The sequence below is a fragment of the Phytophthora infestans genome, genomic scaffold (assembly GCF_000142945.1).
Source record: "Phytophthora infestans T30-4 supercont1.75 genomic scaffold, whole genome shotgun sequence".
NCBI classification, from domain to species: domain Eukaryota; phylum Oomycota; class Peronosporomycetes; order Peronosporales; family Peronosporaceae; genus Phytophthora; species Phytophthora infestans.
The window spans coordinates 278513-306398 of NW_003303684.1; the positions used below are offsets into that span (position 1 = coordinate 278513).

Below are 27886 nucleotides of genomic sequence, written 5' to 3' on the forward strand. Positions count from 1 at the left end.
ACTTTGTGCATATTAAATAGATACCTATACGCCAGTGGATCATCTAAATTGCGGGTTTCCTTGCTTGAAGGGGGAACACCGGCGCTACGGCGTTAGGTGCCGGTGACGATCTCCAACCCCTTTAAGCGAGCAATTTCTATCTGAGTGGCGCTGATCCCCTTGCACCCGCAGAAGTTTAGCTTTAGACCTTGCACCCTCAATGCTGCCTCGGAAGTCGCGTCTCCATCAGGCAGGAAAGCGTCGATCGACGCATTTGTAAGCTGCGTGCACCACACCAGCAATAATTCCTGCAAATTCTTGCAGCCGCGAGCAACTTCCACGACGCTCTTGTCGGTGATATTCATGCACCACGACAAGTACAAACGTTCCAGTTGCTGACCGTAGGCCCCGATCATACCCACACCACGGTCAGTGATAAGTGCACAGTTGTTCAGGTCTAACACGCGCAGGTGCCTGCAAGAGCGCACGAGCGCTTCGATGCCCACGTCGGTGATCTCACTGCAACAGCTGAGCTTCACTTCCTCGAGGTACGGGCAGTGTTTTGCCAAAGCAAATAAAGTGACGTCGGTGATGCTGCTCTGTGTGAGGTCAATGGCGCGCAAGGCCCGACCCATGGCGTAGAAGCCGTTGCGCTGGTCTGATGGCTCTGTCGTGAACGCCTTATCCGAGATGTCCATAAACGACAAGTTCAGTCGCTGCAGGTCGGTGGCCGAGCGAAGCAACAGGTGGATCGCGTCGTCGTCAATGCGCTAAAAAAAATAATTAGAAATTGTCAGCCACCGTCCAGGATTTCTTTCGTTCATTTAGACTCACCTTGCAGCGCGAAAAATTAATATCAATGAGTGATCGGCAGGCCTTGACCAGAAAGAGGACGAGGTCTTTGGTTAACTGCGAGCACCGTGCGAAGCTCACGACCTTTAGTGACGTGCATGCGTGCAGCACGTAAAATGGCGAATGATCCGGCTGAAACGCGGCGTCGGTGATGTGGCGACATCCATCCAGCTGCAGCGTCTGCAGGTTGGAGCAACCTTGCAGCACCGCGCGGATCACCGTATTGGTGACTTGAGGGCAGTTTGACAGATCCAGGCAGCGCTGCATATCATCCAACAAGTCAGTGCATGTCTCTTCGCCAGTCTACAGAACTGCATTCATACCAGCTCCGGGCAACGGAAGGGGATCTGGCGCAGGATCGAGTTACGGATTGCGCAACAGCCTGACAGGTTGAGCACGCGACGAGAGATCATGAAGAAGGCGGCGAGACGGTCGTCCGTCAGCGTCTTTGATGCGATCATGTCGGCTAACAGCTTCAGCACCAGCTCTTCGGGAAGACGACTGCCCATTTGCATAAAGACATCGCTTAGCACATTTAGATCTAAGAAGTTAGCGGAAAACTCACCGAAGAATGCTGAGCAGTGCACGCTGTGGAGCGCCCATGGCCAAACGCGCCACACACAGCGCAGCCAGCGACGGCACCGCTTCGGCCATGGTTTGGTGAGGGTGGGTGGGGCGGGAGGTCACGAAGTATCAGCTGCGCACTTGTTGGCAAGTGAAGGAATGCCACAATGAAAATGGAATGGTTTTGCGACCGCGTTGTGGCATCCACTCAGCCTATCATATAGAAAGTTGATGAAAAGAGATCTCTTTATTGAGTGCAGCCATTAGAGAGCGTGAAATCACATTTCCTGTTACAATGACTTTTGCAGGATTGTATCGAACAATGTAGGATTGGTGTTTTCGGGAAGACCATCTGCGACTTGAAAGAAAAGAGTGATGGTCATTGTAGTTGCATCGGATGTAGCCATTTCAGAGACACAAGATAATTCCTGTGTCATGTACAGTCTCTCCCAGTATATTATTGAGTGAGCGACAGGTACGAATTCCACCAAAGCGCAGCACAGTTGCCTGTTCCCAACGGAAAAAAAAAACAAGAGTGAGACGTCTCAACACCAGAAGAAATTTAAAAACGTACCCCATAGCTGCGGCGGGACATACTTAAAGGACAGCCACTGCGTCACAGTCCACAATTTCCAGTTCATCAGAAGTGCGTCCCAATAGACACGAGAGAGATTCTCGCGTGAGGCTTTGGGACTTGAGCCACGCATAACACCGAGCTGCGACGAGAAGACAAGAACCTCTGAGATTGGCATAGATGGCAACACAAATATGTAACATACCGAGAAAAGAGTGAATGCCACCATTGGAGGAGTGAAGAGAAGGCGATCCAGTAGTAGTTTTTGTTGGGAGTCTGTACAATGTAAGGTGGTCGTTTAAGCTGTTGTTCACATGAGGAATCATCTGCACTTAACCCTTTTTAGGTACCAATTTCTCCTTGGTCACGCGTTGATTTTCGAGATACCCGTACCAGACGTGCAGCATTGGACCAGTTATGATACCACTAGAATTCAAGCAAACAAAACACATGAGTCAAGTAGCAGACGTTCAGCCAAAATCTCACCCAAATGCAAAGAACGCAAGCATTTGCCGAAGTGACAGGCCCTACATTTTACAGTGCACATGTGCAAGAAATCAAAGATGTCAACACTCCGTTATGAAGCCATGACAGCTGCAGACGCATCTGTGGTCATACCCGCAGCGTGTTATGCTTCAGCACATGACCTAAACGTCAGAATGCGGTACTGCGCCTGAGTGCAGTGACACCGAGGCGTTTAGCGATTGATCGTACCAAGAACTTCCCCTAACATCGCCACCCCTGCAGACGTCACTGCCTTCGTCCTGGTCGCAGTAATATACAGAGCACGAGTCCTCAATACTGCTAGCTCAATAATATTGTTGTACGCACCTTAGTGGATTCGTCTGCAGCGCCAATTGGTATTTCTGCGAGCCAACCATAATAACAAGGTGATCAGTCTGCCCACCCAATGGACAGCGCATGAGGCTAGCGTGAATGTGTGCTCTCGACGATTGAAGAATCACATGTATGCTACTCATTAGGTTTGATGCATTTTGGTAGTATTGCTGTTGATGAAGACCAATGCAGCACTGAATTTACGAGAATTAACAGGCTACCATTCTGCTAGATGATCGCGTTAATCCGATTCCTGTCGTTGGCATTAATAACCCGAGTCAGCACGTTGCATCTACATGTTGACAGAATTTGTCATTTAATGAGCGTCAAACGTACTCGAGCGTGTCCATCTCTACCATCGCTGCCTCAACCATTTGACGGCGCGCAATCCAGAATTCAGGTTCTGTGGACTCTTCACCGCATCACAAGACCAAGGTCAGAATTGAAGCTTCAGCATGCAATTTCGTTCGCACTCACCCATATCTGCAACCGGTTCGTGCTGTTCTGTCGATCTCTTGTTCTTGACAGGAATCTTGTGTCTGGTTGCCGGGTTCGAAGGTGATCTCGTACGCAACTGAGATACGCTCAACAGACCTGATACTTTCGTCGGTGCAGGTAGGTGGCTGCCTTGACGAGCACTTAGGGATCGATTCGCAGCCTTCGCGTCGAATACCGCTTCGTCCTCGTCTTGTGATGTGGGCCTTCTTCTCTTCCTGTTTCTGGACGTAGACCTCACGTCATGCTCGTGACGCGTCCGACTGGAAGTATGAAGTTTAGCCTCTCCGTGGCCCCTCACAGCGCTCGTACCAGCGTCAGGAAGGCGCGAGCCAAACGCGAACTTGGTTCTGGCTGTCGCTAGCGGCGGGATGCCTCCAATTCGCGGTCTGGGTGGTAGAATACAACGTTGACGTAAGCTCAGCAGGCAATAGCGACAAGTTTGTGCAGTGTAGCTAGGCGTACTTCTTGCGGGGACGAGGTGCGTCCTCTTCCCTGCTGGTCATTTATGTGTTATTAAAAAATGGCGCTAAATTCAAAGCATTAGTTCAAAATCCTATCATACGGAATAATAGTCTAACGGCGAGATTTCTGTCAGCGGCTGTACCAAGCTGAGCCAGCTCACGAGATATTGAGGTACGTTCGTATACGATGAAGCTTCAGTAGATCTAGCTTGGAGTTGGGCCAGAAGAAGCTGCATGGCTGTTGCAGTTTCACATGGATGCAAACACGAGAACGGCTTGCCCAGCACTGGATGCTCTTCCATTGCAACGAATGTAGATCGCCCGTTGGAACCAGGGAACTGCAAGTCACGCGTGACTATGTTGCTGTTCACCGGTGTTCCATCGACAGCCTGCACTCGAAAGTACAGCACTGGTGTCTGGTAGATGGTGTGATAGACGATGTGAAATTCGAGCAACGCTGTCTCAACATTCCTGGATTGCTGCACCATAGTCTGGGCTTCATCCACACTCGTCCAATTGTCCTAAGAAATACCGCAATATAGGTGTCAGTCAGACACAATTGCTGCGCATTGCAATGATGTAGAGATACTTTCGTTATCAGGTTGAAGTGATTTACCACCTCGATCCTACCCACCTGCAAGAGCTCGTCAATATCTCCATCCAACTCAATGATAGTTTCCGCAATGTCAGTATCTCTGTTGGAGTGGTACTGCCTAGCATTCCCCGTAGAGACGAGATACGAGTCTCCGTCCAAGTGCTACGACGTTGCAACAAAATCAAAAAGCAACCCTTCCAACTTCGTCATCCTCTTTGTGACGCTGCTCACCTGTCTGTTTCCGTGTTTCCACTCCCACGTCGCCACACCCTTGCCGCTCCCTACTTGTTGCTTGCTCGCTATCTCATGTGACCGCTTCTGTAGCAGATCTGCCTCCGCACAGAATCTCCGATAGCTGAGGCTTCCGTCTCTCATCTCATTTACCAAACCCACGCTACAGAATATGGTTGTGTATGCCACATCAAGCTGACAATCCAAAATCTCAAAGCGGAACACCTTCTCTCCTAACTGCTCGGGCCATGAGCGCGGTCCCCATGGACTCTTCGGCGATACTCGTCTGGATACTGTACGCCAGCGTAGCGCTGGTACTTTTCCTCCTCAGTACGGCGCTTATTCTCTACGCGCAGCCCAAGAACGGCGCGTCTTCGTCACTCGCAGCTTTCGCCGGCACCTCCACACTCAGTGCGGCGCCGCTCACCGTTTCTTCGCGCTTCGTCAACTGTGTCTGCATTTTGGCGCTCTACGTGTCACTGCTGTGCCTATTCACGGCCCCTGTGGACGTTTACTTACTCGAGAATGCGCTACCACATGTGCCAGCGAATATTCGGGCACTTCGAGTGATGTACCAGGTATATTTTGCAGCCTTGGCGCTGTATTCCTTCGTAGGCGCGCCACTGGCTTTCAATTACGCCAAACAAACGGAAATTGCACACTTGACGCTCAAGTTCTCTACCCGAGACCGACTATATGCCGCTACTAAGCGCACAGCGTGCTTCCTATTAGGTCTTTCGTTCCTGCTGGTCATGCTCATGGTGGTACTGCTTTGCGGCAAGCCTGCTAACTCTGATATCGACTGGTTAAGGCCGTTACTCAAGTTTTCGTCGGATCTAGAGACCTTTCTACGACTATTAGTGGGCATTTTGGCACTTACGGGAATGTACCTTTGGCTGTTCGTATGCAGTCGAGGATTAGCTAGTGTGCCGTTGGTGGGGCTGCTGATGGAAGACCATAGCATTGATGAAAACATGGCGACGTTTGAAGATCTACTTCAAGAGAATGCGATGGAGACTCAAGCAACGAAACAAACAAGAGAGACAATACTCCAGCGATACGTAGTCGAACAGCAAATGAGCGGAGCTGACCAGGAGCGATTATCGCAGTTAAAAACGCGTGAAAAGCTTCTGGAAGAACGTCGCGAGGTGCTGAATGCCAATCTACAGAAATTCGCTCTAACCGGCAAGTTATCTTGCTGGAAAATCCCGATTGGCGTCGTTCTGATCATCTTGTCGCTGCTGATCGTGGTTTCTATGCTTATCACAAGCATCGACAAGATGGCACACTCCAATTTCGAGCGTGGATTCCTCTTGAACGCTCCAGAGTTCCCTAATCCGATGGATCTGCTGTTGGTGCTTGCGTCGCGCGTCTTTCCGCTGGACTATGTGGTCTTCGCAGTGCTCTTCGTGTACCTGTTCACGATTTCGTTGATTGTACTCATGCGCCACGGTCTTCAGTTTTTGTGCTTTCGACTTGGACGCCTGCAGCCGCGCCTTACCTCTGCTGCCACGATGACAATGCTGTCGCTGGTGTTGATGCAGCTTGCTATGGTGGGACTGTTTGCGCTGCTCACTCTTGCGCCACAGTACGCTACTTTCGGCCACCAGATGTTCGCGGACGCTTCGGGGCGTGTTGTGCCTTGCACGTTACAGGAGGCAGCCAACGCCGCTGCAGCTGCAGCCAAGTCTGGAGGGCTGCAGACACATTGCCGCATGACGCAACTAGCCAAGTTCTACAACGCGCTTGCAGTCGAGCTGCCCATGTTTGGCACCGCTTTCTTTATCGGCCAGTTTTTATTTGCCGCAGCTTTTGTGCCCTGGATCGCGCACGCCTACTGCATGGCCAAGAAACTTGACGACCCCATCGACCCCAAGCGCATACGGCTTCTGGATGATTACTAAAGAGATTTTCTGAATCAGAATTAAAGATTTAGAAAGGTTGCAAAACATAAACCAGCGTCAACTACTAAATTCTAAAAATGTCGTATCACTAATTGAGCGTATCCTACCTACTGCTACCTGTAACGTTAGCTTTCATCTTGCTCCGTCGACTTGCACTGCATCTACTTTTGCACTCACTAATGACTGTGCGACGTCGCGTTGCTGGCCGAGTCCATGGAGCCCGTACGTTCCTTGCCAGTGAAAAAGCGGTTCTGGAAGCCGCCAAAGATATTGCGAATGCCACCCGCAGGGCTGGCGGAGTCGTTCGACGATCCTTTTTGTCCATTTTGCGACGTGTTGGAGCCACGTGCTTCGTCGAAAGGACCAACAGTCTGATTGGGGTCGCATCCAGCCAGGAATGCCTCGTACGATTGCTCTCGCTCCTGCAACAGCTCCTCCGTGCGGATCTGCTTGGCTTCCACACGTGCACAAACCTCCTCGAACGCCTTCTTTGCAGCCACATATTCTTTCTGAAGACCGTCAAGCTCGTGTTTAATGCCTGCTAGTTCGTGTTCGCTCTGCTGGATGTTACGCAGCGCTGGAGACTGCTCGTCGATCTTCAAGCACTTGATCGAGTACTTGACAGCCGACAGCCAGTTGTCTCCGTAGACACAGAACAAGTGCTCGCCCTTCTCGAGTGGCACAGTGCGTCGCACTTCAAAGAGAGACAGCTTACTGAAAATCTCGGGTAATTCCGAGTCGCTGTTGGCTCCAGGCCACAATTCGGGATTAAGGTCCATGAGCTCCACAGTGCTGGACAGATACATGTCAGCGGCGGTGCAGCGCGCCTTCTTGACCGACTCCTGCATCATACGCACAGCTCCGTGGTGGTCGAACAGAACCAATTTGAATTTGCTCTTACTGGCCGAGCGGCACATGAAGACGACGGACTCGCGGTCTTTATCCACCTGCAGCTTGTAGAAGTGTGCGTCCTGCTTGTCCACCTTGGCGTGGCGTTCCATTCCAAAGACCATTTGAGTGACTTGCGGTAGCTGCGTCGAGTTGTTGCGTTCATCGCACAGGTCACGAGCAGCAGACAACACAGTCTGCGAGATCTGCGTGGGGATAGGCATACCGATCTTGGTGAAGAGCGCACCCACGACGCGTCCAAAGCCGCCCATGGATTCGACATCCACGCTCTCGAACTCCATGTCCTTGCCGCTGTCACCTGCGACGTCATACTGGCGGCGCTTGTTGGGGTCACTAAGAATGGCGTAGGCGGCGCTGGCCTGCTTGAACTTGTCGGCAGCTTCGACTGATCCGGCGTTTCGGTCCGGGTGATATTTGAGCGCAAGCTTACGGTATGCGGTCTTGATCTCCAGCTCACTGGCCGACTTCTCTACACCCAGTACCTCATACAGATTAATGCTCTCCTCGGGCTGCTTAGGCACGGTCTCGCTCATGGTTATAAGAGGACAGAGGGGGAAGGCTGCAGTTGCTGGTGGAGAATGCTGAATTGAAGAATATCGAGTGTCGGGCGTATCTCTTGATTATGATTGGTTAAAAGACCGCACGACAAATCATCACGCTGGACTTCACCAACTCGCCATGGGTTCGGCGGATACAGAGCTCTCGTCGCACGGTGTGTGTTTGCACATTGCGGTGTTAAAAATACCGGCTTGCAGCAGAAGCCTGTTGCCGCTGTACAGTAGCTTCAGCTTTCGCTCGGGAGAGTTCTTTATGCAGCCTGATATCATGAAGCCATGTTGTTGGGGTAAAGCACCGAGGCCAGCCAAAAATGATAACGTTTACTAAGATAAAATTGAGTCAACACGAATGCACGTCAGCGACACTAAGCACATGAAAGATTTCCCAAAAACCAAAACAAGAAGACACACAGCCCCCTTCCTCTTTTTTTTTCTTTAGCGCGCTCGCTCACTCTCTTCCTGGTCGCTCTTCTTTTTCTTCCGCCTCTCGTTTCCACCACTCTCGTCGACCCCCTCCGTTCCCCCTACTGCTCCTAGCACTTGGTTCTACATCGGTTGGCCCCGCGTGCGCCACACACTTTCACCGTCGTCTCTTCACTTACTTCGCCGTTCCATCTCCAAAGTTCAGTCGTCACAAAGCGACGACTCGGCAGCGCAGCAGCAGCGCTGAGGAACGTTCCCCTGCGAGGGGCTCTTAAATAAGATCCGCGACGTTCATGGGCATCTCGTCGATCTGCGTGTTGTAGAACTGCTCAATGTCGCGCAGGTATCGCACGTCGTTGTGCGTCAAAAAGTTGATGGCCACACCCTTACGACCGAAACGACCCGAGCGACCGATACGGTGGATGTAGTTCTCGCGGTTCGTGGGCAGGTCGTAGTTGATGACCAGCGACACCTGCTGCACATCGATACCACGAGCCAGCAGGTCCGTGGTGATCAGCACACGCGACGAGCCCGAGCGGAACTCCCGCATAATGATGTCACGCTCACGCTGCTCCATGTCACCGTGCATGGCCGACACCGTGAAGTCCTTCGACTGCATCTTCTCGGTAAGCCAGTCCACTTTTCGGCGCGTGTTGCAGTAAATGATAGCTTGTGTGATGGTCAGCGTCTCGTACAGATCGCAAAGCGTGTCGAACTTCCACTCCTCGCGGTCGATAGCGATGAAGAACTGCTTAATACCTTCAAGCGTCAGTTCGTCGCGCTTCACAAGGATACGGATGGGCTCGCGCATGAAGCGATGGGTCACTTCGAGCACGTCAAGAGGCATCGTAGCCGAGAATAGCGCCACCTGCACCTTCTCGGGCAGGAATCGGAACACCTCGTAAATCTGGTCCTTGAAACCACGAGACAGCATCTCATCGGCCTCATCCAGCACGAACATCTTGACCTCGTCGGTACGCAGAGCGCGACGGTTGATCATGTCACCCACACGGCCGGGGGTACCGACCACAATGTGCACACCCTGCTGAAGCGTACGGATGTCATCGCGCACAGCGGTACCACCGACGCAAGCGTGCACCTGAACGCTCATGTAGTCACCAATAGCAACAACGACCTTCACGATCTGCTGGGCCAGCTCACGCGTAGGGGCGAGAATCAGAGCCTGGGTCTCCTTTAGGTTGATGTCGATCTTCTGCAGGATAGACACAGCGAAGGTAGCAGTCTTACCGGTACCGGACTGAGCCTGGGCAATGCAATCGTGGCCCAGAAGAATAGGCTTGACGGCGCGCTGCTGAATGGCGGACGGCTTCTCGAAACCGTACGCGTAGATACCGCGCAGCAGGTCCTCGCGCAAGTCCATGCCGTCGAAGGTCTCGATCACCTCGTCCCAGTTGGTCTCGATGTCGCCCTCATTAAGCTGAACCTGCTCGTTTTCCTGAGCCTCCTCGACGTTCTCACTGTTTGTTTAAGCGGACAGATTCACAAGACCGTTAATGACGCGATGGGGACTGCAGTTAAACGACCGTTTCGGAGGGCTTACGTCGGCTTGCGGTCCTCCACGTCAGCCATGGTTGATAAGTGTTTGTTGTATACGGCGCGTAGATGTGGCGAGAGGCAAGGAAAGGCAGGCGGAACGATCGAGTTCCGCGGTCTTCCTCTGTGTGCGTGTTGTTCGGTTTTGGATGCCTGGAGGAGAAATCAAACCCGCGCTCAGGACCCGTCACTCACTTAAACTTTGTATGCCTCGCCAAGTGGGTGGCCAGCAGACTCTCGCTCTATTCTGTGTAGATCACATAGCATGTGTTTCAAACACAATTCAATAGTACCGTGGATGACAGTAAAACTTCCTGACAATTTTTGGTTTTAACTAGGCTTCACATAGATTTGAGTCGTTACTAGAAAGATCGCTCACATGTTGTGGTACTCGAGCTGCCAATGATGTGTCCTAATTGGTGACATAGCGTTCGAGTTATTGTACAAAATGTCTTACCATACAAAATATGTTCTGTACCCAATCCTGAATAAGTCGATACATCACCTCGTACAGGAAAGGTAAAGCAATGGTGCCCAGGAAACTCGCTGAAGACTGACTTATAAAATTCAATCACATCTCCTTTTTCTCTCATCTACTCAAGCTCCTCCACTTCCTCGCCTCTTCTTCAATAGGTTATGAGCTCAACGCAAGCCTCCACCGCTGATGACCGCGAGTTTCCGCGCCTCAATGGCCGGAACTTCTTCATCTGGAAGACCTCGTCACTGCTGCCTTCGAAGGGAAGAACCTCCTCGGCTACGTCGAGCGTATCGACTACACCGGTGAATTCAATTACGAGTTCGACTCCGATGAAGAACTCAACCCGGCACTTTCCGACATGAACAATATGTCCGCCGCGCTTGACGCTGCCGGTGCTCCCAAGGCCGACGAAATGGTGGGCTCCTCACCGAGAGAGTCCTCCTCCGATGCCAGCTGCGCAAGTCAGATGCACCCACAACCGGAGACGACGGTGATGTGGAAATGGGGCAGGAGAATCCCCCCGTTATCCAGTCATTCACTGCTCAGAAGCGGGATGAGCTGAAGCGAGCAGAGAGGCTGAAGGCTAAAAGCCAGAGGCTGAGCTCGAAAAAGCTTCGACTCAACGAGGCAAAAGCAAAGGCTTTCCTTATCAAGACCATCGATGACCAACATGTTATTATGGTCAAGGACAAGACTTGTGCGTTTGAGATCTTCCACACGATCTGAAGCAAGTACGAAGGTGCTGCCATCCACGTCGATCCGTATCATGTGCTATCATACCTGACGGCAATGAGGTATGAAGAAGGTTCAGTCATTACGGGGTTCATAATTGACATCGAATCCGCCATGAAGGTTGCCTCCGAAGCCACAAACAGTGTGCTCAGTGACGAACGGAAGTCACTCTGCTTGTATTATGCGCTTCCTGGAAAATGGAAGCAGCAACTATCGGTCTGGAAGGGTAGCAGGAAATTTATTCCCTACGAAGAGCAGAAGCGTCACATCGAGGCCAAGGTGCTGCATGAGCTGGCGAAAAATCGCTACACACTCAAACAAGGAGCATCCGAATCGAGGGAAACCCGAAACGAGCAGGCCCTACAGGCAGCACCCGAACCAACCTTGATTCCAGCTCCCTTTCAAGAGAGCAAGGCTCTCATCATAACGATGAATTGTACATACTGCCTGCACACCAACCACGATACTGACGATTGCTACGTTCTATAGCGCCACCTACAAAATGGTCAGGTAAAGGCAGGAGCGGTGCTCCCCGCCAACTTTAAGCTGAAACCTTCGTCCGATCAAGCTCGACAGCATCCTTACAAGGACAGTTTCGGCGGCAAGTCACGAAATCAGAATCGGAATGACTACAAGAGCAAGCGGAGCAGCAATCGAAACAGAATCCAGAGCGGCAACCAGAAGAATACGTCTGAAAAATCCAAGAGTCACAATGAATTTTACGGTCGCCGCAAGGACACCGACTCCAACAACGAGTATGGAACCATTGCCATCACCACACTGGACCTCAGCCAAGAAACAGAGGCTGTAAGTCTCACCGCTTAAGATGCGGAGCATGACCCAGTGTGAACTGTCGACTCGGGCTGCACTCGCCACGTTACGTCCAATCCGAAGTGGTTTGAGAAGCTGATCCCAAGTGCTAGCAAGTCAATCAATGTCGGCGGCAATCACCAATTCCGATCAAAGGAACTGATAATGTCAAGATGACAATCAAGGACACGAAGGGAAAGGAACGAGAGATCTCCTTGACCAACGTGTTGTATGCGCCCCAGCTGAAGTTCAACCTACTCTCCGTGCGCCAAGCCGTCGAAGATGATTTCAAAATCAACTTCTTCAGCGCTAAGAAGTGCGTTCTGCTCTTCGCTAGCCGAACCAAATTTGAAGTCAAAATTGGTGAAGGAACTCGACTCTACCAGTTTCAAGCGAACCCGGCAACCTCAAGTTAGGTAGCCCATGTGGCCACTTCAGGTAAACCTGTTAATGTTCTACTTTGGCATAGATGAATGGGTCATCCTAACTTTCACATTATGCAGGATCTGGCTAAAGCCAGCACTGTCATGGACATGGGCCTGAAGGACTTTAATTCCAAGGAAGACTACTTTTGTTCTTCCTGCACGCACATACGCCAAGGCCCATCGTAACCCATTCAATAAACGTACCGTTGAACGGGCAAAGTTCCCTCTTGAAAAGGTTCATTCCGATATGGGTGCATTACCCGTTTCCACACTTTCGGGGTGCCAATATTTTCTGATCTTCATCGATGACTACTCACGGTACATGTTCATCTACATTATCAAACGAAAGTCTGAGCTGTACGAATGCTATGAAGATTTTCGCAAGAAAACACAAAACGTTTTTCGCGCCGATGTAGGCGAACTCCAGTTCAATGAGAACATACACGATGAAGAAATTAGACATCTTTAAAGCGACAATGCCCAAGAATATGAGAAACTTGGAAAACTTTTTTTTCAGAAGTACAATACGCACGCACAATTTACAAATGCGTACACGCCCCAGCAAAATGGAGTTGCGGAGAGGCGCATGCGCACACTACTCGAACGAACCAGGGTTTTCCTCATTGATAATAACCTACCGCAGGTTCTTTTGGGGAGAATACGTCAAACACGTCGCTGATCTTCTGAGCATTACTCCCAGCCCAGTAATCGATAAGGTCACCCCATACGAGAAAGGGTTCAAGCGAAAACCATCCGCGCACTGCATCATAGTGTTTGGGTGCACTGCGTACGCTCACATCCCTGAGATACACCGCACAAAACTAGAACCACGTGCTAAGAAGTGCATGTACTTAGGACTCCCATCAAACAAAAAGGAATATAAACTCCTTGACACGAAAGAAAATCGTGTTATCTACAGCAGGGATGTTATGTTTAGAGAAGACGAGTTCCCACAATTGGAATTCCTCAGTACACCAACAATCTCGGGCCAAAATGGCCCCGCACCGAAGTTACCGCCGTCGCTACCAACACCACAGTTGCTCCTCCGATCGCCTCACTACTAAAACGCAGCGCCAATGCGCTTGCCGCAGAGGTAATGGTAAAGAAAGTCAAACACAACACGAGCGCTTAGAGCGCGGATGAACACTCGTGTCTACTTGATGATCCACTCGACATTAACGAACGAAAAGAGCACCTCACTCATATCTACGCTCTATTGGCTACCAGACACATATCTGAACCAAAGACGTTCCTGGAATCTCAGAAACCACCAGAAGCTCAGCACTGGGAGAAGGCAGCCATTTGCGAATACAAATCATTGATTGACAACAAAACGTGGGTCCTCACAAAACTACCGACAGGGAGAAGGGCCCTATAGTGTCGATGGGTACTCGTTGTAAAATACAATGGAGACGGCAGTATTGACCGCTATAAAGCTCGCCCAGTAATAAAAAGTTTTTTTGCAAAAGTATGGCATTGACTACGATGAGATATTCTCTCCGGTGATCCGCATGGAAGTGCTGCGACTCTTACTGACGATTGCAGCACTCCTTGACCTTGAGATCCATCAGATGGATGTTAAAACCGCCTTCCTGAACGGATACCTCGATGAGGAAATTTACATGATGTAACCTGAAAGGTTTACTGTTAGTGGAAAAGAGCACATAGTCTGCAAGCTTTTGAAGAGCCTATATGGTCTCAAGCAGGCGCCTCGGATCTGGTATCTTACCCTGTGCTCTTTCCTCCTCACCATAAAATTCCACAAACTCATTAAAGACCATGTGTTTTCATTGGGGTTGTGGATGGAGCTACATACTACATTCTAGTCTATGTGGACGGCCTTCTCATCATTGCTTCTACGCTTGACATCATTATCAACATGAAGAACGCTCTCAAGCAGCGCTTCAAAATGTCTGATCTCGGTGAAGCTCAATACATATTAGGCTGGTCAATCGTACGCAACCGTACGGCCGAACCATTTTCATCCACCAAGAGAAGTACGCGACCAAAGTCCTGGATCGCTTCTCTCATCTTGATGCACACTCGGTTGGTACACCCGCTGATCCCAGTGTGAAGCTGACGGAGGCCATGTGCCCCCAAACGCCAGAAGAAAAAGATGAGATGAAAGCGATCCCGTACAGAGAGGCAGTTGGTAGCCTTATGTACTTAATGATGGGAACTAGACCTGATCTCGCATACTTTCTACGAGAAGTCAGTCAATTCCTCGTAGACTCAGGCAAACCTCACTGGAATGCCGTTAAGAGAGGTTTTAATTACTTGGAACGGTACGCGCAACCTTGGCATCACCCTTGGCGGAATGCAAAATCTAGAGCAGTATGAGTCAAAGCATTATCTCACTGCATACTCCGACGCAGACTACGCCAATTCCCCAGACACACGACGATCTGTGGGAGGCTATATCGCATATATGTGTGGAAGCCCAATTTCATGGCAATCGAGAAAGCACCACACCGTAGTTCTGTCCACAACAGAGGCCGAATACATAGCCCTATGTCACTGCATGCAAGAAGTTATTTTCTTTAAGCTTCTTTTAGTAGAGCTCAAACACGAAAGGTCACATGTTCTTACTCTATTGAGGATAATCAAAGCTGTACTAAACTCTCCTACAGCCCAGAACTGCATGGCAGAAGCAAGCACATTGACATTCGGTAAGACTTTGTACAAGAAAAAGTAGAGCGATAAGAATATGAAATTAAATACTGCCACACCAAAGCAATGGTAGCAGACATTTTTGTAAAAGCACTATCAAAACGCCTTTTTTTATAAATCTAAGAGGGTCCCTATGTAAGACACTCATACAAAAATAAAAAAATAAAAATAAAATTATACAACATCAAGTTTTGTTAAGAGTATATATGTAATGGGCCCTCCCAAGTTACATATGTAGGTAGTTATATAGATTCTTTGTAGTGGTTCACACCATTACATAAGTAGGTAGATTTGCATTACAAAAGTAGGTGCAGCAGCACACGAGTAGCGTGTGCTGAACTGCCGTCACCTTATTGGTTGAAATATGGGGAGCCAGACCCATAATCAACCAATAAGGAGTTGACGTGTATTTGAGTGGTCAGGGCAAGCTGCCCTGGACCTAAATAAAAACAGAGTTGATTTTCCTTCAGACTAAGTACTTGGTTTCAGTATCACTGGACTTGTACGCTTCCTCATCACTACGTGTAAGCAAGTAACGGACACCCCAGGCCCGTTACAATATACATATTATTTAAATCTTAAAGATTAGCACGAGGAATGTCCTCAATTGAGTATATCCCATCTATTGTCGCAAAGAAATTAGTCAAAATCTCCTCCCGGTTAGGGAAGAAGTGATAGGTGTCGGAATCGATGAGCACAAACTTGTTACCAACCCAGGCACGAGCGATACAATGCCATGTACCTGCTCGTTGCCCAGGCCGCCTACCTATAGTCAGCAGAGCCGCTTTTCGACTCCGCACGATGGAGGCAGGTCGCTTGGGTCTGCTCTTGAACCCCGACCTTGTGTTCAGGTAAATCAGCTGTTTCTGCCGCTTCTGCAGGCCCTTCTGCAACGCATCCATAATGTAGGCACCGTAGCGTGGATGGCCATGATCCACACTTGGACTCACCTCTACCAACCGAGCCAAAATAGGCCGCAACATGGCTGGGGTGATGAAATCTCTAGTCTGATGAGCGCTGCTGATTGATAAGAGGTCGCACATTGAGTACCGGTCCGGCAGCATCTCTTGATGTTGGCACAAAATTGATGTACGAAGACTGACAGGCATCTGTGCTTACAAAAGATAGTATATTTAGTACTGTGCAAATCACATAAACCATAGCAGAAAAGCTTGAGTGCAGTAGATCAATATGACAAAGCTCAAGGTCATTGAGACCAGTGGAGACGATTCGCTACCGAGTGAATCAAGTCCACTCAGAGCTAGCCCAGACTGCAGCGTCAGGCGCGCATCGCACTAAGTCTCGTTTCCTTGAGGATTGCACTTGATCAACGCCTTCAATACTTGCATACAAATCAGAAGAAAACTGCACCTGTGCATAAGTTGAAAGATCAGGAAATGAACACTTAATGCACTCAACGAGAACAATACGGAAGATAAAGCAAGCTTAATTCACTGATACTAGAGCTGCACGACGGTAAAGAACTTTGCGACCTTCGGAAAGGTGTAGACATACAACTCACTACCGCAAGACACAGTCGATTATCCTCGAAGTAGTAATTTTTAGTCAAACTCCTCAACGTCTTGAAATCAAATCAACTGCACCAGCTGGGATAAGAACTGTCCCCAACTTGGGACACAGAGAGGCTGTCAATGATTTGTCCTAATTGGTGACATAGCGTACAAGTCATTGTACAAAATGTCTTACCATACAAAATATATTCTGTACCCAATCCTGGATAAGTCGATACATCACCTTGTACAGGAAAGGTAAAGCAATGGTGCCCAGGAAACTCGCTGAAAACAGACTTATAAATTCAATCACATCGCTTTTTTTCTCTCATCTACTCAAGCTCCTCCACTTCCTCGCCTCTTCTTTAATATGATCTACCGGATAAACCCTAGCTCACAGTAAACACGCTGATGTTAATCTACTTCGGGAGAGATGTCCAAACGCGATTTGGCTAATCAGTCCCGAGCGCTTGAGGTTCTTGGCGATAGTTGTGTTTATTTAGCGAGCTTCTTGGTCTTTGTCGGGCCCACATACAACACCAAGTAAATACCAAGTAAAAATACCACGTCAGACATCCGGAAGCCGCCAATCAGCTCGATATTGAATTAAGCTCAAACAGAAGCGCTGACGTGCTCAAGAGACGTACAGGGCAAAGAAACGATGGTGCCTTTTATCCTCTTTGTCTGATTTAGGTGGGACAGGTGATGCAAGTGAAGATGTCCTCACACCACTAAGCCAAGTGTTTGATAACTGCCCAGGTGTTGTCCGAGATGCACGAGATAGCGGAAATGTTTGGATCTGACTTGATATTGTGTTCAGCTGAAAAGTTCAAGAATGACGGGAAAAGCTAGGGTGACCATCGAATTGAATGTTCCTTTCTTTCGCTCATGTGTTATACCATGTGATGCCAAGTCCAGCATGAAATTCGGTGAAGATGTGATATTTGGCTCGGTGCAAACTAACTAGTTACGCGGCCTATTATTGTGCTACAGTCGCTGTGTGTAAGCTGACCGACACAGAGCAATTCGAGCGGTAAGGAGCGTCCACACGCGATGTTTTCAGTCCGTGGAGTCACAGTACCCAGTATGCTTAAATAATTTACAAAGCAATCGTCAAAAAGCACGTCCAGAAGTCGCAGTACATAACTAGCCGTTTTTGCAGCTCTCATAGCCACGGCAACAGAAGCTCCCTGTCCTGTGGCCAGTTTCCTAGAATAGATTTTGCAATTTTATTCTAGGAAGGTAAGGAAAAAAAATGGTGTGCAGGCAAGAGCGAGCATGAAATACATTATTGAATCCTCGATCTAGCTGTAATACGTTATGCATACAACCAAACTTACATCTGCATACGGCTGTCCTCATCGTCTTCACGTTCCAAACCGGCGGTTCATCTTGCGAAATAGGACGTTTTCGAGCTGGGCCGGCGCCTTAGCTTGCCGTACAGAAGACAGACCGATTCCAGCTTGCCTAAAAGAGCTAAGCTATATTAGACGTCGGAGGAGTGTACTGCACCAGCTCATATCTTTACAGAAAGCGAATTAGGCTTGATAAATCACACTATTAAAAGCGCTTACCTCGGATACTGTCGCTCAGCCACCTTCCGATTTTTGAGGATTGTTCAGCAAAGCTCAGCTTTTTTTGCCTTGTTGGTTGCCATAGGCACCGGTTGACTTAAGCCTGGTGTTGCCAATGAAGCTAGAGATGCGGCGGAGCTTCGCTCCAATAGATAAGCTTCTTCATTCAGCGCTTGTATACAGGCCATCTCGAATACCGCAAATTTGAAGGTGGGCGCCTGTGGAGCAAGATAACTACCTAGATATGCTTATTTCGCCATGAGGCTGTCAAACAGAGCACGAACATCTGCCATTGTTCGGTTACCTTCCTCTTGGAGCTTCTTGCTCACAAACATGATCTCCTATAGGTTGTCCAGCGTTGCGCGTAGGCGCCTCTCTTCCAGCGACGATGACATGTGCGCTGCTAAATCGTCATCGGCGGAGTCCAACAAGGGCTTGAGCTTGAAATAGCGATCCACCAAGGAGAATGTTGAGGAACATCGAGTCACTTGGCTAAAGTGACGTTTGTTGTCTAAATACTATAAATTAAGGTTAGTATAAATTAGTATGTGGAATAAAACTCAAATACTAATTTGCTTACCTCAGCCTTACCAACTGAATCACGCAGAAATTTTATCAGCTCGTTTATCTTGTCTAGGACGTTTGCATACTCACCCAGATATTGTTCATAGTGAGATTTAGTCGATGGCTGGCACAACCGACCAACGGAATCCCCAGTTTGGACGCGATACTGCCGTTGACGGCACATTAACCGCCTACCACAAAGCGGACACATTTAATGTGCCGCTTCACTGCTTTAGAATTGTCTTGGGGGAGGCGATATGCGGATCAGCATCATGATGGAGGTCACTGCTGCAGGCTTTCTTGCCTAAGAGAGGCACCATCGCCAGCAGCACAGTCTCCTACTTGTCATCATGACCGAAAGCAGCAAAGACCGCCAAATAATGTTCGATTATGAAAGTCCACCCGTCAAAGACGATACCAACTTTGTAAGGGATGAAGTCACTGATCGCGCGCAGCATTTCCTTGTAGACAGCTACCATGTAACGTATTGAGAAATTATCACATATCGGCTCTAGAGACGTGTAGTATTGCGACAGGCTATTCTCACAGAGCGAAAGCGGCAAGTTCGCACACACAGCTCACTCAAACCATCCAAATATGTTGACGCTCTTTTTGTCGACAAACGACAGAAGCGCTGCTGCCGCCTTAATAACTGTCTAGCGTAGCTTCATAATCAGGATGTTGACTGTTAATGTGGTTGAATGGGTTCGTGTTGCCACATTTGACATCCTGTTTTCGTCGCCGCAGCGGTAGCGGTAGTAACCTCCACAATCGTCATTCTCGTTGAAGATCGGCTTGCAAAGATGTAAGGGGGTTACATGGTGTGGAGCACACAGGGATCCGAAGTACCCGGAGAGTTAACAAACTCTCAGTACATAGTCGGTTAGCTAACAAGGTCTCTCAGTACGTTGGCTGAAAGCCACACGTTATGCATTTGATCAAGTTTAACTATGCTAGATAGTTAAACAAATACCGGAATTAACGGTATTTTTGCAACCGATCAATTTTCTGCAACCACTGGTCCGTAAAAAGTCTGCAGCACCAGCAAATTTAGCCAGTTTGGCATCAAAACAGTGTCCCAGCTAACGCGCGCCTTCTCTTTCAATATCGTGGACAAGGCGGCGGTTCAAATGGACAGGAGTATATTGTAAGAGATTTTACGCCTTCCGCTGTTTTTACGGTTTTGACTTGAAGATACCTTTTACACCGGTTGCAGAAACCCCGTAAATTCCGGTACATTTACCCCTAGGCGGCTTGGCCGTAATATTAGTAAATAAAACACTTTTGGTTTTGAAGCATAAAAGTTAAGGTATTAACTTTGCCCTGGTCTTGGGCTGTAAGTTCCTTTCGATAAGGAACTTAATTTATTACTCTTTGTGTCGAACGGCTTCCTCTGACGCCAAAGCTACAGCAGCCCTGCTGCACTTGGTAGCACTTGTAGTCAATCCCGCTCCTGGGTCGGTTGACTATATCCTCTGCGAGGATGGAGCACCCCGTGTTCGCGAATTTGTCCCCGGCGCAGCAGGACGCTTATGTCCTTGCTTGACCCGGAGGGCGTGGCTCATCTTGTATCGCAAGGCCTGAGGCGGTCACCGCCAAGCTGGAATCGCTTTCCCGCTACTAAAACGCGCTCTTGGAGCACGTCCAAGAGAAGATGAGCGCCGCAACGGCGGCGGCGTCGATGACGCGTGAAGGGTTTATGAGACTGAAACCGCGCATAGTGAGCGTAAAAACCTTCGAGGGGAAGAATAAAGAGAATCTCCTTCTCTTGACCCGTGAGGTCGAGATGGCCATGGGATCGGCCCTGCTCCACTCTGAGCATCAGCGCGCTGGCTCTCTCCAGGCTTGGAGGTCGCGCTCGCAAATGGGCACTAACGTGCGGCACGTCTGTTGACGCTGAATTTCCCACTTGGGATCAGCTGAAGCAACAGCTTTTGCGCGTGTTCGCGCCGCCTAATCAGGCGTACCGTATCCGGTCAAAGTTCCTTAGGGTAAGAAGGAGGTATTGGACTATGTCCACAAGTTGAGAACTCTTATCGCCGGAATGGCGGCGGACCCTCTTCCGGAACTGATCAGCGTGACCGTTTTCATGGAGGGACTTCGTGTGAGCGCAGCTCGAACGGAAGTGCTCCGTGTACACCCTAACTCTTTCGAAGAGGCGGTGAATGTGGCATCAAATGCCGAGCACAACTTCAGGTCGGCTCGACCTGGTTGGAGCGCTAGTAGCGCAAGCTCTTCGAGCGGTCCAGAGCCGATGGACCTCAACTATGCTGAAGATGAAGAAGCGGAGCTATTCGCTTCGGAGCAGCGTGCCGGCATCCGCCGATGCTTTGTGTGCAATAGTACTAAGCACTTGAGGGCATATTGCCCACTGCACAAGAAGCGCGAGGCTCCGGCGAGCAAACCCTCCGGGTCATCACCGGGAAAGGGCAACTCCCAGTAGGCCGCCCCGCGCCTACTGGGGAAAAACGGAGCTCTGTAGTGCCTCGAGGGGGTAGAGGGCAACGGGGCCCAGCCTTGAAGAGCTGAGCTCTCTTACGAGAAGAGTGTGTGCAAACCGGGCTTGCTGGTCGTTCAAACGAATGTGAAGGGCTTTGCAAAGCCATGGAGGGTCTTGATTGACTCAGAGGCCTCGGGAAACTACACCCGTTGCTCCACCCTGGAAAAGATTCAGCTGTATGCTGAGGCACTGGAAGTGCCGACGAGAGATACGATCTCTGTTCGTCTCGCGACGGGGACACTGGTAACTGTGTCGACGGTCTCTGTCGACCTTGGAGTGAAGTTTGAGAACTTCGATAGCGTGGAACGCTGTTTGGTCTTAGACCTGGGTGCGAGGTATGACCTCACCCTTGGCATGGCATGGCTGGAGCGCCATGAGCCATGGATCGACTGGAAGTCGAAAACGCTGAGTGCGTCGCATCCTGCTCCTAGTGGATCTTTGGTGAGTCATGAACCCACCCCTGCTAGGAAGCAGAAGCGCTTCTGGTGCGAGCACGAGGCCGAGGCGGCCGTAGTGCTGGGCATTGGTATGTCAGAAATTGCTAGCAACGAGGTTGCTGTTTGCCCTGAGTGGTGCGGCACGTTATCCGCTGAGCGGTGCAGGTCAGGTCAATGACTAACTGCTGGGTCCTGGTGAGGACGAGCGCTGAGTGCCGCGGAATCCACTGAGTGGTACGAGTCTGGTCGATGACCTACCGCTGCGTGGCCCGAGGGTCGCGGTCGACTGCGAGTCGAGGCATCATGTGCGCGGCGCAGGAGATGCATGTGAAGTGACACCTAGCTCACTGTGTGAGGGTCAAGGACATCTTGGCTCTCAGTCAAGTGTCTTGCGAGACACTGTATCTGCTTTGAGGAGTGATGGTGCTGCTGCACCCGGTGGTGGTGATGGAGATGTCGCCACACCACCCTCACCTGGCCATGCTAGGTTACGGAGGGAGAGGAGAAGAAGACGCAGGGCGTCTGTGACGTCTTCGACGTCGGACGAGGTGTCCAACGTGACGAGCCGGGAGGCTCCACGTCATTGCTGTGAGCAGCTGTACACACTCGTGAACGGAGTGAAGGGGGGGGGTCGAAGGCGACATCAGCCTTGACACTCTGCCCACTGCAGACGCTCTGCTAGAGCTGGACTATGTCCATTGCCGAGTTTGGCGAAGCCTTGAAGGCAGGCGATCTAGCCGAGGTGGTCCTGCTGGGACCTGCGGCCGTCGTGGACGACGCGGTCCAAGAGGACACGAAGAAGGCGCTGAGCGCAAGAAGTGGATCGGCGATCCTAAAAGATCCTTCGGACTCCTTCTATCTTGTGGTGAAGGAGTATGAAGACGTTGACTCGAAAGACCCACCGATGGGCCTACCCTGGATCGAGGCGTGTGTCATGAGATTGACCTGTTTCCTGGAACCAAGTAATGCGTGACAAGACAATGACCTTTGCCGAGAGAGCAGTGTGACGTCATTGACGCATTCTTTCGTGCGATGCACGAGGCAGGGATGGTGCGTGAGAGTAAGCCTTCGCACTCGACACCCATGTTCTGTGTCAGAAAGCCGAGCACAAAGTGGTGCATTGTTCATGCTCTTAACAAGCTAAATGCGGCCACTATCCCGGCGCAAATGCCGATACCCCGCAAGGATATTCTGCAGAGCAATATGGTAGGTTGTAGGTTGTACAGCGCGCTCGACTTGGTCGATGGTTACTACCAACTGTTCATGAGAGCGAGCGACATTGTATCGAAACCGAGGCGACCCCAGCGCCAACTTTTTCGAACGACACCTTGCAGATGATGAAAAAGAATTCGAATCCGAATCAGATTGCATGGTTTCTTAAAGGGGTCATGAGTTATAATAATTTTACATCAAGTCTATTGGTAAGGGTCAACGATTACACAGTTCGATAGTTGACTGTAAAGTCTAGAGCCAGCCACTTTCGCTCGATAATTGACGTTTGTAAGAAAGGCGCAATGTGGTTGCTCGAGATGCAGTGTGTCTGTGCGTTCTCTATTTCCAAGCGAGAAATCTTTCATCTAAATCAAATTCACTTGGCAAATTGCCTCCAAACACGCAAGCCGTTTTCTTCGATATGTACCATCTCTCGACTGGCCAGATCTACGACGTCAACCACTGATGCCGCAATCGACTCAAGCAGCGATAGAGCTGATATCGGCAGAAATATCGGTTACTACTTAGTGAGTGACGATCTCAATAGCAACGCGTCCTTCGAATCAGGAAGTGATGGCGATGTTGCTGGCATTGAAATTGCCTCCTCCAGTCACGGAGAAAGGGCCGACGTGTTATTCGACAGTGGAAGCGACTGGGCTGACAGCGCTGACGAGCTCGATTCGGGCAGCGAAAGAAGCACGAGCTCCAACGAGCTGAGCCGCGGTAGGACGGCCGATCTGAAGGCAAACCTTATGGACGCCGAATTCAGACTTCTGAGCGCCCAAATCCCAAAAGAGATCCGCCTTAGCAGTGCGGATCGAGCCCGACTGTCTGCCTTACTCCGTGCAAGGCTAGGGGAGTTTCGCGAAAGACGCTTAAGCGCGCCAGCTCGCGAACTGCTCTCCAGACTACGCTAGCAGACTGTCGCTATTAGCATCACCGACGGCGACACGCAGGTTAACAATGTTGGTTTTGGTAGTGCCGATGAAGATGACGTCCCGCCTCTAGCTGAAGAGCTACTTGTGCCGGAGGACATAGCGGTGGCAGGTGGTGGTGAGGACTATCCTCGTCCCGACGATGTTATCGACGATAACGATGACCCTCTTTTGGTACCGTTATTTTTGCTCATGGCCCAACGTATTGGTCGCAGTGCTGTGAGGATCCTTTTACGTTTTGGTTTGAGGTTTTGGAGTGTACCAACTGTGTCTTATCTTTAACCCAAGTGAATTCGTCAGGACGACTAGTGTTCACCGCAATTGGGCTTTGGGTAGGCTTGGCACTGATCCCGAAGTATATCGCGGCTGTTATCTAGTGAAATTTGGGTATACCTCGAGGTCATTCTTCGAAAGACTGAAGGAAGTGCGCAGCGAGCTCAAGAGAGCTCGGCTCCCTATGGCGGCTTAGTGATGCAGCTGAGGAGCGTTATCGTGAGCATCCCTTGGAGAATGGCAGAGCGCCTGGAAGGAGAGCACGTTGTTCGCAATGGATTCTCCCTCGACCGTCTTCGGCTGCCAACGCTGGCCAGCCTGATGTGCATCGACCGACATCAAGTCACTATCGTACAAGACACAGCGAAAAGGTGGAGTTCGTCACCGACAATGAGGCCGGCATCCTAATGCGTGCTATGACTATTAATGTCCGACGCTTATGTGTGTTGTGGAGCCATGGTGAAGTCACCGAGGTAGCGCGGGTGAACTTGGAACGGCAATACAGGCGTCGGATGAGAGGAGAATTCGTTCTCGCTGCGAGGACTCGACGAGAGGAAGCACAGAAGCACCGGGCGGACAACATACGTGCTCGGCGTCTGGATGCAGAGAATAATGAGTCAAGTGACCCGGGTTTTGACACTGCGAGCAATAACAGAAACGATGCGATGGAGTCAAAGGATTCTGGCGACCACGTCTCCAATAGCAACGAAGGTGACGATGAAGTGGCTGCGATTCAAACGCTGCGATCGAAAGTGACGATTTGATTGATAGCCAAGCCAAAGGTGCAAACGTTGGAGATCAGACCAACGACGACCAACAAGAGGACACGCAGTTATATGAACGTTCGGTTGTCGTCGACACAATTCCTGATACGCGCACATACAAGACTGGCAAATGCAGGAATCCTCGCGTAACGAAGCGTGACGATGAGCTTCACAAGCTATGTCAGTTTCACCGCGATCGCATAAATCGACGCGAGAGAAAATTAATGCGCAAAAGCAAAAGTAAGATGATGGTAAGCAAGGACCCCGGTGAGAGCACCTACCGAAGCGGAAAATGCAGTAATCCTCGTGCAACGAAGGTCAATGGCGCGCTTCACAAGGTGTGCGAGTTTCACCGCGATCGAGTCAACAAAAAAATCAGCAACTGGCGTCTCAAAAACCAAAGAGCCGATCACGATGAGGACAGTAAGAGTGACAACCAGAAGCGTCACTTAGCCAATTTAGAGTAAGGCGGGTATATAATTAGTCTTTAACTGCACAAGAATCGCGAGCGATCAAAACTTTCAATTAAATAAGTAATTAGCAAATGCACCAGGCAGAACAACGTTTCTTATAATGTATGATCGTCCACTACCGTATTAAACAAAGTCGCGATTAAGTAGCCTTTTGTAATTTTGTATATTTTTCTTTGACTGCAGCCATCAACCCCTCCGTTACGAGAGGAAATCTTTAGTGTACAGACTGTTTTTAACGTGCTTGATATCAAGCATGTTAAAAAAGTCTTAACGAAAAATTTGTAAAGGAAAAAAAAGATCGGTGTCTGTATATTTGTACAGGATTCTGCAATGGTACGTATTATGGACCCACATGCTTTATATCCAGCATGGTGAGTAGATTCCGTAGCCTATACGCGACATCGTGCATGTGCAAATGGCTGTTTTATTGGGAATGAATCGTTTTTCACGGAGTCACGCGCAGAACGGCTACGAAAGCAAATTTCTGTATTGCATATGTTAGCTAAAAGCAAGTCATTTAGGCTATTACTTACGCAGCTTCACTGTTTTCTACTCTTGGTGCTCTCTCTACCGCATCGTCACCCCCAGTTTCCGTTGTCTCGTTCTGATCACTATCAGAATTTTCACCACCATCACTTCCCTCATTACCAAACCCACACGGCCTCCTCCTCGTCCCACCGTCCCTCCTCTTTACGACTCCCTTGTCCCCCCGTCCGCATTTTTGGTTGGACCCTCAGCTGGGTACCGCGGCCGTGGCGCGGCTGTGGGCGCTCGCTTCCATTGCGCCAAAGTTGGTGCCAAATGGAGAAGCAAGTCTGTTTGTTATGTGGGTAATGTCCTTGGTGCACCTTGTCACACAAGTAGACACTGCATTATACGTGTTAGATACCAGTAGTAAGAACGATAGTGTAACGGGCCTGGGGTGTCCGTTACTTGCTTACACGTAGTGATGAGGAAGCGTACAAGTTCAGCGATACTGAAACCAAGTACTTAGTCTGAAGGAAAATCAACTCTGTTTTTATTTAGGTCCAGGGCAGCTTGCCCTGGCCACTCAAATACACGTCAACTCATTATTGGTTGATTATGGGTCTGGCTTCCCATATTTCAACCAATAAGGTGAAGGCAGTTCAGCACACGCTACTCGTGTGCTGCCGCACCTACTGTATAACATATGTCCATCCGGACGATATGTCCAACCGGACACCATTTTTCTACCAATGAACGAAGGTGAATTTAATAAGGTTTTTTACAGTTAGCCATTTGTTCATCCGGGCAGTGCTGTTTTTGTGCGAAGCCTTGATGGATGGTGGGAGGCGCCGCTCGTCATTTCCAGAAACACTCCAGACCATGGCGCGGGGACGCAAGGCATCTCCAGGAAGTCTAGGCAGGCGTCCAAACGCGTACAAGCGGGACTGTGAAACATTCGGCAAGAAGTTAGACGTAATAAACTTCTATTCACAGCATGGCATGCAGGCTACTCTCGCTAAGTACTATAGCCATCTTGCAGATACAAGTCTCGAATCTAAACGGAAGCGTATTTTAGAGTGGAAGAACAACCGCACAATTATCGAGAGCATGGCGTCAGCAACTACTGGGGCTCAGCTCAAGTCGGCACGAAAAAAAGGCTCAGCAACCACAATATTAAGAATAGGCGAGGAAGCTCTGGTTGAATGGGTTCATTCGCTGCGCGAAGAAGGTATTCCTGTCTCGCGATTGATGTTGCAGCTAAGGGCAAAGAGTGTGGCAGAGGACGAAGGTGTCGCAGAGGGGGTGTTTGAAGGTAGTTGGGTTTGGCAACAAAGTTTTCTCGGGCGTCATGGACTGACGTTAAGGGCAAAAACACGGCAAGGACAACAAGCTCCGAGTGCAATGGAGCAAGAAGCCGCTGAATTTTGGGCAACGGTAGATCAAACGCGGCTCAACCTTAACGTTAGCAAGATTTACAATGCTGATCAGAGCGGCGTCTGCTTCGAGTATCTGCCGAAGCAAACGATTTCAAAGAAGGGTGCTAAAACAGTTTAAGTCCGATGCGGGGGGAAAGATAAAGATCGTTTTACTGGCATGTTTTTGGCGGATTCGGACGGCAAGCAGTATCCACCGTTTTTTGTGATGAAAACAAAAGCATCTGCGAACCCTGACACTGCTGCTTACAATACTGCGGTGCAACATGGCTTTGGAAAAACTCTGTGGAAAGAGGTGCAGTCTCTTACAGCGTCTTTAGGCGTACAAATTTACGGAAACAGCGCGGCGTGGTGGAACTCGGATTTATCCGTTGCGTGGCTGGATTTTCATTTTGCTAGTCGAGCTGATGACGAACCGGTACTCCTACTGTGGGATGACTTCTCCGGCCTTTGGACGGAGGAAGTCGAGGCCTATGCCAACACACTCAATGTGTTCCTACTCAAAGTTCCACCAGGACTGACGTCGGTTTGCCAACCAGCGGATATCTCGTGGTTCAGACCATTCAAGCAGCGACTGAGAAAGGAATGGGTCAATCATTTGAGTACGCAGCTTAGAATGTTCAGCTCAAGCAGTGCAGATGCTGCGTTCAAGATGATAGCCCCCACTCGCGCTACTGCCATTACTTGGG

General features: G+C 49.8%; 5 protein-coding genes across 5 annotated transcripts; 1 reads left to right on the top strand and 4 right to left on the bottom strand.

The window, feature by feature from the left end:
• Nucleotides 1-92: 92 nt before the first annotated feature.
• On the bottom strand, nt 93-1485 carry PITG_19125 (uncharacterized protein; the record flags this gene model as incomplete). The annotated part of the gene is made up of 4 exons (XM_002997394.1): nt 93-749; nt 814-1092; nt 1155-1332; nt 1397-1485. The coding sequence occupies 4 exons, from the start codon at nt 1483-1485 to the stop codon at nt 93-95; spliced, it is 1203 nt and encodes a 400-aa protein (XP_002997440.1).
• Nucleotides 1486-3860: 2375 nt separating this feature from the next.
• Nucleotides 3861-4735, bottom strand: PITG_19126 (uncharacterized protein; the record flags this gene model as incomplete). Its single annotated transcript, XM_002997395.1, has 4 exons — nt 3861-4244; nt 4385-4429; nt 4499-4522; nt 4592-4735. The coding sequence occupies 4 exons, from the start codon at nt 4733-4735 to the stop codon at nt 3861-3863; spliced, it is 597 nt and encodes a 198-aa protein (XP_002997441.1).
• A 62-nt stretch (nt 4736-4797) lies between these two features.
• PITG_19127 (uncharacterized protein) lies at nt 4798-6310 on the top strand (the record flags this gene model as incomplete). The annotated part of the gene is made up of 2 exons (XM_002997396.1): nt 4798-6179; nt 6280-6310. The coding sequence occupies 2 exons, from the start codon at nt 4840-4842 to the stop codon at nt 6308-6310; spliced, it is 1371 nt and encodes a 456-aa protein (XP_002997442.1).
• A 264-nt stretch (nt 6311-6574) lies between these two features.
• PITG_19128 (uncharacterized protein) lies at nt 6575-7974 on the bottom strand (the record flags this gene model as incomplete). The annotated part of the gene is made up of 1 exon (XM_002997397.1): nt 6575-7974. The coding sequence occupies one exon, from the start codon at nt 7935-7937 to the stop codon at nt 6672-6674; it is 1266 nt and encodes a 421-aa protein (XP_002997443.1).
• A 681-nt stretch (nt 7975-8655) lies between these two features.
• PITG_19129 (ATP-dependent RNA helicase eIF4A, putative) lies at nt 8656-9974 on the bottom strand (the record flags this gene model as incomplete). Its single annotated transcript, XM_002997398.1, has 2 exons — nt 8656-9862; nt 9946-9974. 2 exons carry the CDS (start codon nt 9972-9974, stop codon nt 8656-8658), a joined length of 1236 nt encoding a protein of 411 aa, XP_002997444.1.
• Nucleotides 9975-27886: the final 17912 nt, after the last annotated feature.